Source organism: Salmo salar, chromosome ssa18, assembly GCF_905237065.1.
Source record: "Salmo salar chromosome ssa18, Ssal_v3.1, whole genome shotgun sequence".
In the NCBI taxonomy this organism is placed as follows: domain Eukaryota; kingdom Metazoa; phylum Chordata; class Actinopteri; order Salmoniformes; family Salmonidae; genus Salmo; species Salmo salar.
In genome coordinates this window covers 25,706,604-25,726,131 of record NC_059459.1, presented here as the reverse complement: position 1 = coordinate 25,726,131, position 19,528 = coordinate 25,706,604, and the positions used below count along the sequence as shown (strand labels likewise).

The following is a 19,528-nucleotide window of genomic DNA, read 5'->3' as shown; positions in this document are numbered from 1 at the left end:
AGAAACCTCAGCACCTCCACTTCCCACAACTTGCTGCCACTCACCATGAAAATCTCTTAATTTAATTGATTAGCAACTTAATTCAAATAGGATGACACTTTCCATCACACAGGATTTTAAGACCACACAAATAATGCAACATTTTCAATGATCATAGCTGAGAACGTTACATAACATGAGAGCATTGTGGGCTAAGTGGTCTCCATGCACTGTGCTATAAAATAGGCCTAACTCTGCATGAACTAGGGATCTTATATCTTATTCATCCCTTACATTTGTGTGTATAAGGTAGTTGTTGTGAATTTGTTAGATTACTTGTTAGATATAACTGCGTTATCGGAACTTTCGCGACACTCGCATTAACATCTGCATGTGACCAATAACATTTGATTTGATCTAATGCCCCGATTATACCAAAGCCTGAAGATGCATCACATAGATGTATAACAAGTCCCTCTGACACATCAAATAGACTTCAACTAGACAATCAAGACCAAAGAATGGTGGGTGTGGCCAGCCCTAAGACAAAAGGATAAAATTACATTTTCTCCATTGCCAAGGAGTGTAAACCCCTCAATATTAGTGTAACACTAAGGAGCTTAGTTCCCATGGACACACAGCTGTGCTGCACTTGGCTTAGCTTCAAATGCAGAAATCCCAATTAGAGGTTGACCAATTATGATTTTTCAACGCCGATACCGATTATTGGAGGACCAAAAAATGCCGATATCAATTAATCGGACGATTTTTTAATTTTTTATTTGTAATAATGACAATTACAACAATACTGAATTAACACTTATTTTAACTTAATATAATAGATAAATACTATCAATTTAGCCTCATAAATAATGAAATATGTTCAATTTGGTTTAAATAATGCAAAAACAAAGCGTTGGAGAAGAAAGTAAAAGTGCAATATGTGCCATGTAAAAAAGCTAACGTTTAAGTTCCTTGCTCAGAACATATGAAAGCTGGTGGTTCCTTTTAACATGAGTCTTCAATATTCCCAGGTAAGAAGTTTTAGGTTGTAGTTATTATGGGAATTATAGGACTATTTCTCTCTACACGATTTGTATTTCATATACCTTTGACTATTGGATGTTCTTATAGGCACTTCAGTATTGCCAGTGTAACAGTATAGCTTCCGTCCCTCTCCTCGCTCCTACCTGGGCTCGAACCAGGAACACATCGACAACAGCCACCCTCGAAGCAGCGTTACCCATGCAGAGCAAGGTGAACAACTACTCCAAGTCTCAGAGCGAGTGACGTTTGAAACGCTATTAGCGCGCACCCGGCTAACTAGCTAGCCATTTCACATCGGTTACACCAGCCTAATCTTGGGAGTTGATAGGCTTGAAGTCATAAACAGCGCAATGCTTGAAGAATTGCGAAGGGCTGCTGGCAAAACGCACGAAAGTACTGTTTGAATGAATGCTTACGAGCCTGCTGGTGCCTACCACCGCTCAGTCAGACTGCTCTATCAAATATCAAATCATAGACTTAATTATAATATAATAAACACACAGAAATACGAGCCTTAGGTCATTAATATGGTCGAATCCGGAAACTATCATCTCGAAAACAAAACGTTTATTTTTTCAGTGAAATACGGAACCGTTCCGTATTTTATCTAACGGGTGGCATCCCTAAGTCTAAATATTCCTGTTACATTGCAAAACCTTCAATGTTATGTCATAATTACGTAAAATTCTGGCAAATTAGTTCGCAACGAGCCAGGCGGCCCAAACTGTTGCATATACCCTGACTCTGCGTGCAATGAACGTAAGAGAACTGACACAATTTCACCTGGTTAATATTGCCTGCTAACCTGGATTTCTTTTAGCTAAATATGCAGGTTTAAAAATATATACTTCTGTGTATTGATTTTAAGAAAGGCATTGATGTTTATGGTTAGGTACTGTCGTGCAACGACTGCGATTTTTTCGCAAATGCGCTTTTGTTAAATCATCCCCCGTTTGGCGAAGTTGGCTGTCTTTGTTAGGAAGAAATAGTCTTCACAGTTCGCAACGAGCCAGGCGGCCCAAACTGCTGCATATACCCTGACTCTGTTGCAGAGGTGACACATTTTTCCTAGTTAAAAGAAATTAATGTTAGCAGGCAATATTAACTAAATATGCAGGTTTAAAAATATATACTTGTGTATTGATTTTAAGAAAGACATTGATGTTTATGGTTAGGTACACGTTGGAGCAACGGCAGTCCTTTTTCGCGAATGCGCACCGTCTTCCCTGTGGCTCAGTTGGTAGAGCATGGTGTTTGCAACGCCAGCATGGGGTGTGCAACGCCAGGGTTGTGGGTTCGATTCCCACGGGGGGCCAATGTATGCATTCACTACTGTAAGTTGCTCTGGATAAGAGCGTCTGCTAAATGACTAAAATGTAAAAAAATGTAAATATGCAATGCAGGACAGGCTAGATAAACTAGTAATATCATCAACCATGTGTAGTTAACTAGTGATTATGATTGATTGATTGTTTTTTATAAGATAAGTTTAATGCTAGCTAGCAACTTACCTTGGCTTCTTACTGCATTCGCGTAACAGGCAGGCTTCTTGTGGAATGCAATGTAAAGCAGGTGGTTAGAGCGTTGGACTAGTTAACCATAAGGTTGCAAGATTGAATCCCCGAGCTGACAAGGTAAAAATCTGTCGTTCTGCCCCTGAAGAAGGCAGTTAACCCACTGTTCCTAGGCCGTCATTGAAAATAAGAATGTTCTTAACTGATAAATAAATAAATACAAAAATAAATAGGCAAATCGGTGGCCAAAAATACCGATTACCAATTGTTATGAAAACTTGAAATCGGCCCTAATTAATCGGCCATTCCGATTAATCAGTCGACCTCTAATCCCAATAGAGCTAGAGCGGCTACAAGGAAGTTATAATCTTGATTCACTCACTGATTTACTACACAGCCATCTACCACCAAGCATGCCGACACAGACACAAAAATAGTGAGTGTACACTAACAGCTTCTACCCCCAAGCCATAAGACTGCTGAACAATTAATCAAACGGCACCCGAACTATTTGCATTGACACCGCCCCCACCTTTGTTTTTACACTGCTGCTACTCACTGTTTATCTATGCATAGTCACTTTACCCCTACCTACATGTAACAACTAACCTGTACCCCCGCACACTGATTTGATACCGGGGGTACCAGTACCGAGTCAAACTTTATTTGTCACATGCGCCAAATACAACAAGTGTAGACCTTACCGTTAAATGCTAACTTACAAGCCCTTAACCAACAGTGCAGTTCAAGAAGAGTTAAGAAAATAATGACAAAATAAACTAAAGTAAAAAATAATAAAAAGTAACACAATAACGAGGCTATATACAGGGGGTACCGGTACCGAGTCAGTGTGCGGGGGTTGAGGTTAGAAGTAATTTGTACATGTAGATAGGGGTGAAGTGACTATGCATACATAATAAACAGCGTCATAGCAGCAGTGTACAAAACAAATGGAGGGGGGGGGTCAATGTAATAGTCCGGTGGCCATTTGATGAATTGTTCAGCAGTCTGGATTGCAGGAATCTTGGCCCCAGTGATGTACTGGGCTGTACGCACTACCCTCTGTAGCACCTTGCGTTCAGTTGCCATACCAGGCGGTGATGCAACCGGTCAGGATGATCTCGATGGTGCAGCTGTAGAACTTTTTGAGGATCTGGGGACCCGTGCTAAATCTTTTCAGTCTCCTGAGGGGGAAAAGGTTTTGTCGTGCCCTCTTCATGTGTTTGGACCATGATAGATCGTTGGTGATGTGGACACCAAGGAACTTGAAACTCTCAACCCGATCACTACAGCCCCGTTGATGTTAATGGGGGCCTGTTCGTCCCACCTTTTCCTGTAGTCCACAATCATCTCCTTAGTCTTGGTTACGTTGAGGGATAGGTTGTTATTCTGGCACCACCCGGCCAGGTCTCTGACCTCCTCCCTATAGGCTGTCTCATCGTTGTCGGTGATCAGGCCTACCACTGTTGTGTCGTCTGTAAACTTAATGATGGTGTTGGAGTCGTGCCTGGCCATGCAGTCGTAGGTGAACAGGGAGTACAGGAGGGGACTGAGCATCCACCCCTGTGGAGCTCCAGTGTTGAGGATCAGCGTGGCAGATGTGTTGCTACCTACCCTCACCACCTGGGGGAGGCCCATCAGGAAGTCCAGGATCCAGTTGCAGAGGGAGGTGTTTAGTCCCAGGATCCTTAGCTTAGTGATGAGCTTTGAGGGTACTATGGTGTAGAACGCTGAGCTGTAGTCAATGAATAGCATTCTCACATAAGTGTTCCTTTTGTCCAGGTGGGAAAGGGCAGTGTGGAGTGCAATAGATTGCACCATCTGTGGATCTGTTTGGGCAGTATTCAAATTGGAGTGGGTCTAGGGTTTCTGGGATAATGGTGTTGATGTGAGCCATTACCAATCTTTCAAAGCACTTAGCCTTCAGCTCGATGTGGATGTTGCCTGTAATCCATGGCTTCTGGTTGGGATATGTACGTACGATCACTGTGGGGACGACGTCGTCAATGCACTTATTGATGAAGCCGATGACTGAGGTGGTATACTCCTCAATGCCATTGGATGAATCCCGGAACATATTCCAGTCGGTGCTAGCAAAACAGTACTGTAGCATAGCATCCGCGTCATCTGACCACTTCCGTATTGAGCGAGTCACTGGTACTTCCTGCTTTAGTTTTTGCTTGCAAGCAGGAATCAAGAGGATAGAATTATGGTCAGATTTGCCAAATGGAGGGCGTGGGAGAGTTTTGTATGCATCTCTGTGTGTGGAGAAAGGTGGTAGAGTTTTTTTCCCCTCTGGTTGCACATGTGACATGCTGGTAAAAATGTGGTAAAACTGATTTAAGTTTGCCTGCATTAAAGTCCCCGGCCACAAGGAGAGCCACTTCTGGGTGAGCATTTTCTTGTTTGCTTATGGCCTTATAGAGTTGGCGGAGTGCGGTCTTAGTGTCTGCATCGGTCTGTGGTGGTAAATAGACGGCTATGAATAATATACCATGTATATAGCCTCATTGTTATTTTATTGTTCCTTTTTTTGGGGTGGGGGGTGGGTTTATTAGGAGCTGGAGTTTTTCCTGGTCTAATAATGTGCTCAGGCAAAACTACGGGCCCTACGTGTGCGCCAATGACTAAAGGAAACGACACAACAAAGCCTACATCATTGATGAGAACCTGATGAAAACCCTATTCTTATAAAATGACAGTGCATGTATGAGGGCTGGTGTAATGGCCCCAGTTCTGAGTCTCTTACTTCAGAACCTCCTGTATAATCTTCATCTCCTGCTGCTCCAGTTCACTCATCACGTCTGCTCCATCTGTGAGACACTCAGGCAGGGCACCTATGCACAAAGGAGGGGAGCATTAGAACAAACGGTTTTGGACTGGTGTAGGCTCAGAGGTGCCATTGTGCCAAGTGTGTGTGTGTGTGGGCACACCTGCATGATGGAGTAGTGTGTAAGCTGGTACAGTAGGCAAGCATTAGGATTGCAAAAAAATCCAGTAACTTTCCCAAATCAGGAGGGAACACGCAAGAAATCCGGAACCCTACAATCAAGACTTCTGGAAAATCTGAATATGTTGGGAAAGTTACCAGATTTCTTCAACCCTAATTAGGAGTTGTGTGACAACAGTGAAAAGGTGTACCGTTTCTCTCTTTAATGACCTGCAGCGCCTGGAGTTGGAGCTCCATGTTCTTCTGCACCATGAGAGACCTGAACATCTGGAAGTCGTCTGTGGCCAGGACGGGCTGGAATACAGTCTGTACAAATGGTACAGTTAATAATAAGCATGAATACTGTTCTACATCTGCTAACCATCTTGCCAAGTCCAATGAATTATTCAAATTTGTACTTGTTTCTTTGGGTTCTCTGCCTCTGGGTTGTGCAACCTTGGCAGTTGGCACTGTAATTGAAACTAGGTCAGCTCTGAATTCTCTTCCTCTCTCTGTCTCTGTCCCGAGGCCTACATTATGTGCCTCCTGGTAACTTAAATCACAACCGAGGTCTTTTTCTGGCCCAGGTATGTCCCAGAGTGCACCGCTGGCTCTGAGACTAAGTAACACTCTCCATCAGAAATAGCTGTTCCTGTATCTTACTAACCCGATTTAGGCCTGGCCCACTAATCTGGTCATAGATCAGGTCTACCTGAGCTCCGGTATGTTTAACGGTCTCAGGTTCACAACACCAGCAGATGGAGGAGAAACAGAATGCATCATTGTGTACCTGAACTATTTCCTATTATGTATTTTTATGCAGGGCCATGCATTCTTTGACCATGGAGTTGAACATGATGGAGCATGCTCCTCAGTCCATGACGGAAGGACGCATTTCAAGAAGATCTAGGCTGCAAGTTATCTTGAATGTTTTTTCATGAGAGCACACCCAATCCTATCACATTTCCCCACTCTGACAGTTCATATTCCCTACCATTAGAAGGTAAAGGGTCGGGAAAGGTGTGGATTAGGCTCAATGGTGATAAGTCCTCAGATTCAGACCTCAGGGAAATGCTTCAGCAAGGTAATTAAGTAGTATCACAAAACAGTCGGCATGGAGACAGCAGGTAACAGCATGAGCAGAACTGAAAGGAGCTTGCCTTCAAGTCATTAATATGTAGCCTACCTTTCTTCAAAGGTAGTTCAATCTGTACCTTCCTTGTTCTTGATTGCTTGCCATGCAACCGAAGTGGCCTGGTCAAGCATACTGACCACTGTGGCCTGGTCAAGCAGACTGACTGCTGCGCTCAGCTTGTTCCACCAGGCTACAACCGAAGTGGCCTGGTCAAGCAGACTGATCGATGTGCTCAGCTTGTTCCACCAGGCTACAACCGAAGTGGCCTGGTCAAGCAGACTGATCGATGTGCTCAGCTTGTTCCACCAGGCTACAACCGAAGTGGCCTGGTCAAGCAGACTGATCGATGTGCTCTGCTTGTTCCACCAGGCTACAACCGAAGGCCCATTTCATAAAATCAGTAAACAGGTCTCCAGGATAAGTGAGTATTCTTGCACAAAAAGAAACACTGTAAACATTGTTTGTTTATCTACACACATCAAATGTGCATAACCTAGGCCTACTTGTAGTGCAAGAAAAATAGTTTGGGATTTACCCCAGAAACCTGGTAATTGAGTTTGATTGGATAGGGCCCAAAGTTAAATTGTAACAATATCACAGTCCCTGTAGAAACCCATCCCATAGTAAGCTACCTCATTGGAGTTGTTCAACTCTGGCACTGTCCACTCCTCCTTCCTCACCTGCACTGTGCAATAATTATTCCAAATGACTTGGTTAGCTTCCAGTTCAGTTCATCCCTGTGAGCAGACCTGAACCTTGTAGCCCTTGGCTTCATCAAAAGGCAACTAGGCCTTTGGGATGTCAAAGAGCTCATCTCTACTGTCAGAGACGTCAGGTAGCCTACTGTGTGTAACATTACATTACTTGATGAGTCATCACAAATTAACTCCATCACATACAGGAGTCATTACATTGATGGTGCATTAAATGAATTGTCCTGAGATGGAGGCCATTGAATTCTGCCCGGATACAACATATCATTCAGGATGGCCAGAGTCCAAAAAAAGAGACCAATAGCTGGCAAGTTTCCAGCAACCATTAGACGTCATCATCATAATACAAATCCCCTAGATATGTCATCACGGCAGGCATGATGAAGCAAGTGACAGATCAGAGTGGCATTGACATGCTGTTATTTTTAGGGACAGCCTTTAATGCTGTATCCAGAGAGAGCTCTTGGCCTGGCCCAAACATAGACCTAGGTATTTTCAGAGCAATGGTTTACATTTTCCTTCCACTGACTTGTGTAAAGCACTGAAGGATATGTAAGAAAAATATCTAGAGGTTCTGTTATCTCAACCCATTTGCATTGTAAAGGTCTACGTAGCTGGCATAATTTGTGGCAGCATATGGGAAAGATGATCGAGCTTACCTGTAAGGTTTTGGACTTAGCTAAAGGAGAGGAGCATGCCTCCAAAAACTGCTGCTCATCGATGCCAACCTCTTGCATGTAGGTTTCTAACAACTTCTCCACCTGGAAATAAATGTAGCTAGTTGCATCACTGTTTTCCAGAGACAAAACATTTGATGTTAAGACACTGACAAACTATTCATGACTAACTCAGCCATTCCACATCTTGATTCAGGTCTAATTCATGGAATTGTAGACCCTTCCAGAATATGTCTATCTAAGATACATGTGTAACGTTAAATCGTCATAATAAGAAACCCAATGCATAATAATGTTGCAGGCCATTCTAAAGACTGTAGCTAGCTACTCACCAAATGCTTGTACTCCTGATGGATTTCTGTATAAGTCAATTTATTTTCATCTTCGTCATCAAAAACTGAAAGAAAATGCAAAATTGGTCAACTATGTAAACTTGCATGCATAATATCTGAATTAAACAAGTAGGGTGACACTGCTTATTGACATACATTCCTAATTTACATTTTAGTCATTTAGCAGACGCTCTTACCCAAAGCGACTTACAAGAGCAAATAGGGGCACAGAGAGATGTTTCTCCTAGTCGGCTTGGGGATTTGAACCAGCGACCTTTTGGTTAGTGGCCCAACGCTCTTGACCACTAGGCTACCTGATTTGCAGCTGTGCATTTTTAATCCGGTATCATCAAGCAATAGCAACAAAAATCTTAACTACATTTTTCAAGTGTACCTAGCTAGCTAACAAATTACAATAGTTATAGTAGCCAGCTTCTGTCTTCCATAATATCCGGTGATCACCTGGCACTGGGAGGTTTGGCTACTCAGGTGATGATTATTTTGGTCAAGCACTGTTGCATGTACTAGTGGCCTAAATAAAGGAACGTAACAAGCGCGAGCCAGATCGATTAGCTACCAACTGGACACACTGGTTTAATCAACATTGTTTCAATTGTAATTTGTCGACTTATTGTGACGTGGAATCTGCATGGAAAATACATTGGATTTGAAAAAGTCAACCACCAGTACTGTTTTCATCTAAATTCAACCAGGGTTGTAAACGTTGAAATTATGGTATAACTTCAACTTAAATACATTGACTTAAAGATACAGTCCAGGATCTTAAGCACAACAAATTCATAACATATCATACAAAATTGCAACAATGTAAAATATCATATGGAATGGATAACGTAGTACACATAAAAACAGGGACCCATTTTGACTTGAGAGCACCACTTTCAAAACGACTGGCTGAAATTATACAAAAGTTCTGGAGCATCACTTTAACCTGACTAACCTGATGTTGTTACATCAATCTAATTTCAACACAGTACCAGTCAAATAGTAATTACAATAGTGAAGACATCAAAATTCTGAAATAACACGTAGTAGCCAAAAAAGTGTTGAACAAATCAAAATATATTTTATATTTGAGATTCTTCAAAGTAGCAACCATTTGCCTTTGACAGCTTTGCACACTCTTGGCATTCTCTCAACCAGCTTCACCTGGAATGCTTTTCCAACAGTCTTGAAGGAGTTCCCCCATATACTGAGCACTTGTTGGCTGCTTTTCCGTCACTCAATTCATCCCAAACCATCTCAATTGGGTTGAGGTCAGGTGATTGTGGAGGCCAGGTCATCTGATGCAGCACTCCATCACTCTCCTTCTTGATCAAATAGCCTGGAGGTGTGTTGGGTCATTGTGCTGTTAAAAAACAAATGATAGTCCCACTAAGCCCAAACCAGATGGGATTGCGTATCACTGCAGACTGCTGTGGTAGCCATGCTGGTTACGTGTGCCTTGAATTCTAAATAAATCACAGTGTCCCCAGCAAAACACCCCCTACACCATCACACCTCCTCCTCCATCCTTCACGGTGGGAACCACACATGCAGAGATCATCCGTTCACCTACTCTGTGTCTCACAAAGACACGGCGGTTGGAACCAAAAATCTAAAATTTGGACTCATCAGACCAAAGGACACATTTCCACCGGTCTAAATGTCCATTGCTTTTGTTTCTTGGCCCAAGCAAGTCTCTTATTATTATTGGTGTCCTTTAGTAGTGGTTTCTATTCGACCATGAAAGCCTGATGCACACAGTCTCCTCTGGACAGTTGGTGTTGAGATGTGTCTGTTACTTTAACTCTGAAGCATTTATTTGGGCTGCAATTTCTGAGGCCGGTAACTCGAATGAACTTATCCTCTGCAGCGGAGCTAACTCTGGGTCTTTCTTTCCTGTGGCGGTCCTCGTGAGAGCCAGTTTCATCATAGCACTTGATGATTTTTGCGACTGCACTTGAAAAAACGTTCAAAGTTCTTCACATTTTCCAGATTGATGGACCTTCATGTCTTAAAATAATGATGGATTGTCATTTCTCTTTGCTTATTTGAGCTGTTATTGACATAATATCTGGCTTGCAGTGAAAACACGCCCCCCTCAGAGAGAGAGACAGCTAAATGGGAGCTCTCACATCTTTCAACATGTTTTTTACAAAAGGATAGATTTGGATTTTACGGCAGGTACATATGCATGATGCTACTCTCCACAGCATGGCCTTCGCTCCAGATCAAAACTCCAAACCTACAACCTAATTTTGACCAAAATTAACCAGAGAGATTACTGCTTCCAAGGTTTTCTTTTTCCAAGCTATACAGAGGGTGCTCTTGCAAACAAACAGCAGAGACCTGAGGACACTATTCCAACCTGGAACTGAGCTCCCAGGCTTGAAAGGACAGACCAGATACAAATTCAACTAGCACTAAGGTGTGAAGTAAAAGGGCTTTTGGCCCAACAAGTGTCAGGAGTCTTTGAAGCATCCTCTGAAGCCCCCTCCTGCTGTTCAAAGACCATTAACTGGCATTTTCTTCAAGAAATCTGCCTCCAGAAATAAAAGCTTCTTCCAAGAGGGTGTGACACACACCTACTCCCATTGCCTGCTGCTTGGATTCCACCTGGCGATCTGTTCACCGTCTGCCCTGGCCTGTCTCCCCCTGTCTGGTACAGGTACCCCCGCCACACTCCCCCCTCTCTCCCAAGCTTTCGCTGGCCTCCAGCACACACGCACTGTTGGGGCGAGTGACTCTGAACTTACAATGGCTAGCCCCAAGTCGATATATACTTTATTTGTTTCTTGTGCATCTTGCTCTTTTTCTCATTGCCTCTGCATGCTTTGTTGACTACAAACTGTATTTACCTAACCGTGGGACAGACTGTTTGTTCCCACACTCGGGACTCTGACTCTATTGGTTACACGGACTTTTGGCCTCCCATCCTATTCTAACCACCTCTCGCCGGCTTTGTATTCATGTTACCTGATGAAATTGCTATACAATAAGATCTTGTTGCCATCTGATGCACATTGAGAAGTCATAAATCAGCACTGCAAAGCTCTCCCTGTACTATGCCGTGCCTTGATTGTATTACTGTTGACGATATCTGGAAATGTGCATGTACAGTCGTGGACAAAAGTTTTGAGAATGACACAAATATTAATTTCCACAACGTTTGCTGCTTCTGTGTCTTTAGATATTTGTGTTAGATGTTACTATGGAATACTGAAGTATAATTACAAGCATTTCATAAGTGTCAAAGGCTTTTATTGACAATTACATGAAGTTGATGCAAAGAGTCAATATTTGCAGTGTTGACCCTTCTTTTTCAAGACCTCTGCAATCCAACCTGGCATGCTGTCAATTAACTTCTGGGCCACATCCTGACTGATGGCAGCCCATTCTTGCATAATCAATGCTTGGAGTTTGTCAGAATTTGTGGATTTTTGTTTGTCCACCCGCCTCTTGAGGATTGACCACAAGTTCTCAATGGGATTAATGTCTGGGGAATATCCTGGCCATGGACCCAAAATATTGATGTTTTGTTTCCCGAGCCACTTAGTTATCACTTTTGCCTTATGGCAAGGTGCTCCATCATGCTGGAAAAGGCATTGTTCGTCACCAAACCCTACACAGCTGAATCAACTTTAGGAGATGGTCCTGGCGCTTGCTGGACTTTCTTTGGCACCCTGAAGCCTTCTTCACAACAATTGAACCGCTCTCCTGGAAGTTCTTGATGATCCGATAAATGGTTGATTTAGGTGCAATCTTACTCTCAGCAATATTCTTGCCTGTGAAGCCCTTTTTGTGCAAAGCAATGATGACGGCACGCGTTTCCTTGCAGGTAACCATGGTTGACAGAGGAAGAACAATGAATCCAAGCACCACCCTCCTTTTGAAGCTTCCAGTCTGTTATTCGAACTCAATCAGCATGACAGTGTGATCTCTAGCCTTGTCCTCGTCAACACTCACACCTGTGTTAATGAGAGAATCACTGACATGATGTCAGCGGGTCCTTTTGTGGCAGGGCTGAAATGTTTTTGGGGGATTCAGTTTATTTGCATGGCAAAGAGGGACTTTGCAATTAATTGCATTTCATCTGATCACTCTTCATAACATTCTGGAGTATATGCAAATTGCCATCATACAAACCGAGGCAGCAGACTTTGTGAAAATTAATATTTGTGTCATTCTCACAACTTTTGGCCACGACTGTACACCCTGGCCCAGCTACTGTTGCTAGCCCCAATTCTGACTTGTGCTCTGATATCTGCTTCACTGATTTCTGCTCTCGTAAAAGCCTGGGTTTTCTGCTCCTTAACAGTAGAAATGTATTACCCAAAATGGATCAATTGAAAGTGTGGGTTCACAGCTCCAATCCAGATTTGTTGGTCATTACTGAGACGTGGTTAAGGAACAGTGTTTTGAATACTGATGTTAACCTTTCTGATTATAACCTTTTTCGGCAAGACAAATCTTCCAAAGGTGGGGGAGTGGCAATCTTTACCAAGGATCACCTTCAGTGCTCGGTTGTCTCCACCAAGTCTGTCCCTGAACAATTTGATTTGCTGGATTTAAGTATTCAACTTTCAAATAGCTCTTTGTTGACTGTTGCTGGGTGCTATCGTCCTTCATCAGCACCGGCCTGTACCCTACCTGCCCTAAGCTATCCCCTGGCCCCTTACACTAAGTTAGGAATTGTCCTGCAAGGTCACCTAAACTGGGACATGCTTAAACCACCTGACCAAGTCCTAAAGCAATGAGACTCCCTAAATATTTCTCAGATTATCACCAATCCCACAAGGTATGACTCCAAACACCCAGAAAAGGCCACTCTCCTCGATGTTATCCTCACAAATAATCCTGATAGGTATCAGTCTGGTGTTTTCTGTAATGACCTTAGTGATCACTGTTTTACAGCCTGTGTTCGTAATGGCTGCTCAGTGAAACGACCTGTCCTGATTTGTCATAGAAGCTTGCTAAAAAACTTGAATGAGCAAGCCTTCCTTCATAAACTGGCCTCTGTAAAATGGGATAGAATCAGCTTGGTCCCCTCTGTCAAAGACGCTTGGATATTCTTTTTTGATATTTTCAGTGGTATTGTTAACAAACGCCCCCATGAAGAAAATGAGAATGAAAAAGAGGTTCAGCCCCTGGTTCGACCGTGATCTTGCAGAATTACTCCACCTCAAGAATTGCATTTGGCGCAAGGCTCGGCACACGCATACTTAGGCTGACTGGCTATCGTTCAGGCAAATGAGAAATAAGTGCACTCAGGCTATCCGGAAGGCCAAAGTTAGTTACTTTAAGGAGAAGTTATCTTTCTGTGGGTCTAACCCCAAGAAGTTCTGGAGAACAGTCAAAGACCTGGAGAATAAACCTCCTCCTCACAGCTACCCATGTTCCTTGATGTTGATGATGTGGTTGTTAGTGACAAGAAGCACATGGCTGAGCTCTTTAAATCACTACTTACATTACATTACATTACATTTAAGTCATTTAGCAGACGCTCTTATCCAGAGCGACTTACAAATTGGTGCATTCACCTTATGATATCCAGTGGAACAACCACTTTACAATAGTGCATCTAAATATTTTAAGGGGGGGGGTTAGAAGGATTACTTTATCCTATCCTAGGTATTCCTTAAAGAGGTGGGGTTTCAGGTGTCTCCGGAAGGTGGTGATTGACTCCGCTGTCCTGGCGTTGTGAGGGAGCTTGTTCCACCATTGGGGTGCCAGAGCAGCGAACAGTTTTGACTGGGCTGAGCGGGAACTGTGCTTCCTCAGAGGTAGGGGGGCCAGCAGGCCAGAGGTGGATGAACGCAGTGCCCTTGTTTGGGTGTAGGGCCTGATCAGAGCCTGAAGGTATGGAGGTGCCGTTCCCTTCACAGCTCCGTAGGCAATCACCATGGTCTTGTAGCGGATGCGAGCTTCAACTGGAAGCCAGTGGAGAGAGCAGAGGAGCGGGGTGACGTGAGAGAACTTGGGAAGGTTGAACACCAGACGGGCTGCGGCGTTCTGGATGAGTTGTAGGGGTTTAACCTCTCTGGGCTAGGCGGGACGAATTCGTCCCACCTACGTAACAGCCAGTTGAATCCTGTGGCGCGATTTTCAAAACCTTTGAAATGCTATTACTTCAATTTCTCAAACATGACTATTTTACAGCTATTTAAAGACAAGACTCTCGTTAATCTAACCACACTGTCCGATTTCAAAAAGGCTTTACAATGAAAGCAAAACATTAGATTATGTCAGCAGAGTACCAAGCCAGAAACAATCAGACACCCATTTTTCAAGCTAGCATATAATGTCACAAAAACCCAGAAGACAGCTAAATGCAGCACTAACCTTTGATGATCTTCATCAGATGACAACCCTAGGACATTATGTTATACAATACATGCATGTTTTGTTCAATCAAGTTCATATTTATATCAAAAAACAGCTTTTTACATTAGCATGTGACGTTCAGAACTAGCATACCCCCCGCAAACTTCCGGCGAATTCACTAACAATTTATTAAATTACTCACGATAAAAGTTCACAAAAAGCATAACAATTATTTTAAGAATTATAGATACAGAACTCCTCTATGCACTCGATATGTCCGATTTTAAAATAGCTTTTTGGTGAAAGCACATTTTGCAATATTCTAAGTACATAGCCCAGGCATCACGGGCTAGCTATTTAGACACCCGGCAAGTTTAGCACTCATCAATATCAGGTTTACTATTATAAAAGTTTGATTACCTTTTGTTGTCTTCGTCAGAATGCACTCCCAGGACTGCTACTTCAATAACAAATGTTGGTTTGGTCCAAAATAATCCATCGTTATATCCGAATAGCGGCGTTTTGTTCGTGCATCCCAGACACTATCTGAAATGGTAAATCAGGGTCGTGCGCATGGCGCAATTCGTGACAAAAAAAAAAAAAGAAATATTCCATTACCGTACTTCGAAGCATGTCAACCGCTGTTTAAAATCCATTTTTATGCAATTTTTCTCGTAAAAAAGCGATAATATTCCGACCGGGAATGTCCATTTAGCTAAACAGAGGAAAGTAAACAAAGCTTTCGGTCGACGCGGGCACGAGCCTGAGTCTCACAGTACTATAACCAGCCACTACCCAAACGCGCTACTTTTTTTCAGCCAGAGCCTGCAAAGCCACGATTCAGCTTTTTACCGCCTTCTGAGACCCTATGGCAGCCGTAGGAAGTGTCACGGGACAGCTAAGATCCTCACTCTTCAATAAACAGAGACAAGAAGAACGACACCTTGTCAGACAGGCCACTTCCTGCATGAAACCTTCTCAGTTTTTTGCCTGCCAAATGAGTTCTGTTATACTCACAGACACCATTCAAACAGTTTTAGAAACTTTAGGGTGTTTTCTATCCATATGTAATAAGTATATGCATATTCTAGTTACTGGGTAGGAGTGGTAACCAGATTAAATCGGGTACGTTTTTTATCCGGCGGTGTAAATACTGCCCCCTAGCCCTAACAGGTTAATGGCACAGGCAGGGAGCCCAGCCAACAGCGAGTTGCAGTAATCCAGACGGGAGATGACAAGTGCCTGTGTTAGGACCTGCGTCGCTTCCTGTGTGAGGCAGGGTCGTACTCTGCGAATGTTGTAGAGCATGAACCTACAGGATCGGGTCACCGCCTTGATGTTAGTGGAGAACAACAGGGTGTTGTCCAGGATCACGCCAAGGTTCTTAGCACTCTGGGAGGAGGACACAAGGGAGTTGTCAACCGTGATGGCGAGATCATGGAACGGGCAGTCCTTCCCCGGGAGGAAGAGCAGCTCCGTCTTGTCGAGGTTCAGCTTGAGGTGGTGATCCGTCATCCACACTGATATGTCTGACAGACATGCAGAGATGCGATTCGCCGCCTGATTATCAGAAGGGGGAAAGGAGAAGATTAATTGTGTGTCGTCTGCATAGCAATGATAGGAGAGACCATGTGAGGATATGACAGAGCCAAGTGACTTGGTGTATAGCGAGAATAGGAGAGGGCCTAGAACAGAGCCCTGGGGGACACCAGTGGTGAGAGCGCATGGTGCGGAGACAGATTCTCGCCACGCCACCTGGTAGGAGCGACCTGTCAGGTAGGACGCAATCCAAGCGTGGGCCGCGCCGGGAGATGCCCAACTCGGAGAGGGTGGAGAGGAGGATCTGATGGTTCACAGTATCAAAGGCAGCAGATAGGTCTAGAAGGATGAGAGCAGAGGAGAGAGAGTTAGCTTTAGCAGTGCGGAGAGCCTCCGTGACACAGAGAAGAGCAGTCTCAGTTGAATGCCCAGTCTTGAAACCTGACTGATTAGGATCAAGAAGGTCATTCTGAGAGAGATAGCAGGAGAGCTGGCCAAGGACGGCACGTTCAAGAGTTTTGGAGAGAAAAGAAAGAAGGGATACTGGTCTGTAGTTGTTGACATCGGAGGGATCGAGTGTAGGTTTTTTCAGAAGGGGTGCAACTCTCGCTCTCTTGAAGACGGAAGGGACGTAGCCAGCGGTCAAGGATGAGTTGATGAGCGAGGTGAGAAGGTCTCCGGAAATGGTCTGGAGAAGAGAGGAGGGGATAGGGTCAAGTGGGCAGGTTGTTGGGCGGCTGGCCGTCACAAGACGCGAGATTTCATCTGGAGAGAGAGGGGAGAAAGAGGTCAAAGCACAGGGTAGGGCAGTGTGAGCAGGACCAGCGGTGTCGTTTGACTTAGCAAACGAGGATCGGATATCGTCAACCTTCTTTTCAAAATGGTTGACGAAGTCATCCGCAGAGAGGGAGGAGGGGGGGGAGGGGGAGGAGGATTCAGGAGGGAGGAGAAGGTAGCAAAGAGCTTCCTAGGGTTAGAGGCAGATGCTTGGAATTTAGAGTGGTAGAAAGTGGCTTTAGCAGCAGAGACAGAAGAGGAGAATGTAGAGAGGAGGGAGTGAAAGGATGCCAGGTCCGCAGGGAGGCGAGTTTTCCTCCATTTCCGCTCGGCTGCCCGGAGCCCTGTTCTGTGAGCTCGTAGTGAGTCGTCGAGCCACGGAGCAGGAGGGGAGGACCGAGCCGGCCTGGAGGATAGGGGACAGAGAAAATCAAAGGCTGCAGAAAGGGAGGAGAGGAGGGTTGAGGAGGCAGAATCAGGAGATAGGTTGGAGAAGGTTTGAGCAGAGGGAAGAGATGATAGGATGGAAGAGGAGAGAGTAGCGGGAGAGAGAGAGCGAAGGTTGGGACGGCACAATACCATCCGATTAGGGGCAGAGTGAGAAGTGTTGGATGAGAGCAAGAGGGAAAAGGATACAAGGTAGTGGTCGGAGATTTGGAGGGGAGTTGCAATGAGATTAGTGGAAGAACAGCATCTAGTAAAGATGAGGTCAAGCGTATTGCCTGCCTTGTGAGTAGGGGGGAAGGTGAGAGGGTGAGGTCAAAAGAGGAGAGGAGTGGAAAGAAGGAGGCAGAGAGGAATGAGTCAAAGGTAGACGTGGGGAGGTTAAAGTCACCCAGAACTGTGAGAGGTGAGCCATCCTCAGGAAAGGAACTTATCAAGGCGTCAAGCTCATTGATGAACTCTCCAAGGGAACCTGGAAGGCGACAAATGATAAGGATGTTAAGCTTGAAAGGGCTGGTAACTGTGACTGCATGGAATTCAAATGAGGAGATAGACAGATGGGTCAGGGGAGAAAGAGAGAATGTCCACTTGGGAGAGATGAGGATTCCAGTGCCACCACCCCGCTGGCTCGATGCTCTAGGGGTATGCGAGAACACGTGGGCAGACGAAGAGAGAGCAGTAGGAGTAGCAGTGTTATCTGTGGTAATCCATGTTTCCGTCAGCGCCAGGAAGTCTAGGGACTGGAGGGTAGCATAGGCTGAGATGAACTCAGCCTTGTTGGCTGCACACCGGCAGTTCCAGAGGCTGCCGGAGACCTGGAACTCCACGTGGGTCGTGCGCACTGGGACCACCAGGTTAGAGTGGCAGCGGCCACGCGGTTTACTTCATTAGTAGTTTGCAGTGATACATCCATAACCTGAGCGGAAACCAGATTGCATACCAGAGAGAATACTATAGACATCAAGAAAGCCAGTCAGTTGATTATTGACAAGTTTTTCCAACACTTTTGATAAACAGGGCAAAATAGAAATAGGCCTGTAACAGTAGGATCAGCTTGATCTCCTCCTTTTAAGTAAAGGATGAACTGTGGCTGCCTTCCAAGCAATGGGAACCTCCCCAGAAAGGAGAGACAGGCTTTGCTATGATAGGGGCAGCAACCTTAAAGAAGAAATGGTTTAGACCCTCTGACCCAGATGTTTTACTGACAGCAGTAGATGAACCTCCTTCTTATTAATTCTTCCACTCCCAAAGACCCAGCTGAGCCAGCCTCCACTGTTATTGTGAACAGCAGGGGTCTCGGGCTCAGCCACCGGCCGGCTGCCAGTCTGGCTCTGAGGGTTGGCATCGGAGTGTTCCGGCTTGGTGATGGACATCATAGCAGGATGCTCAACATATTTAAGTCGAACATCTGTAATAAGTGGGAGAAGTCAGGCCACTCTGCTCATGTCACCACACAGAACAATTACTAGCTGACAGGTAGAACGTCTCGCTCTGATACTCTGTTACAACCCAATCTTAACCTACACGCAGTCACAGGGATTACTGGGAGGTTACTCCAGGACTCTGCGATCGCATCGTTTTGGTTGCAAAATCAACAATTCCCTGCATATTATGTGAGGGCTTACAAATTTGACCAATCATCAAACTATTTCTGCATAAAATAGTCACGTCATCACAATATTACCGCATAGAACTGACCCATTACCACAGTACAAAAAGAGGGCTCGCAATTTCAACCAATCACCGCACATTTACTGCATAATATGGTTCAATCAAGCCAGACGTCAACACAGTTTTTTCCCTTGTCAGCGCATTTTTGCAACAAATTGGACAAAACAATTGCATATTGCTATGTAAAATGTCATAATTGTCGCTGCAAAATCTAGCATATTTATCAGCTAATATAAAAAAAATCCATACGAAATCCTGGAGATATTCACCAGAGTATGTAAATGTATACACTCACTACTGTAAGTCACTCTGGATAAGAGCGTCTGCTAAATGACTAAAATGTAAATGTAATGTTTTTTTGGGGTCAAGTTTAAGGAGCTCCTTTAGCACCTCGGACTCAGTGACTGGCTGCAGGAAGAAACTTTGTAACGGGGCAAGGGAAAA

The 19,528-nt window shown here is 44.3% G+C and overlaps 1 protein-coding gene across 1 annotated transcript in view; it reads right to left on the bottom strand.

The window, feature by feature from the left end:
- The window catches only part of cfap36 (cilia and flagella associated protein 36), a 37,582-nt gene that overhangs the window by 8,975 nt on the left and 9,079 nt on the right, over positions 1–19,528 (bottom strand). Inside the window, exons 2-5 of the mRNA XM_014154871.2 lie at positions 8,327–8,391; positions 7,977–8,078; positions 5,682–5,796; positions 5,290–5,377 (exon numbers count right to left, since the gene is read on the bottom strand). Of these exons, the coding sequence (XP_014010346.1) occupies positions 5,290–5,377; positions 5,682–5,796; positions 7,977–8,078; positions 8,327–8,391 (370 nt within the window). The remainder of the gene's footprint in view (positions 1–5,289; positions 5,378–5,681; positions 5,797–7,976; positions 8,079–8,326; positions 8,392–19,528) is intronic.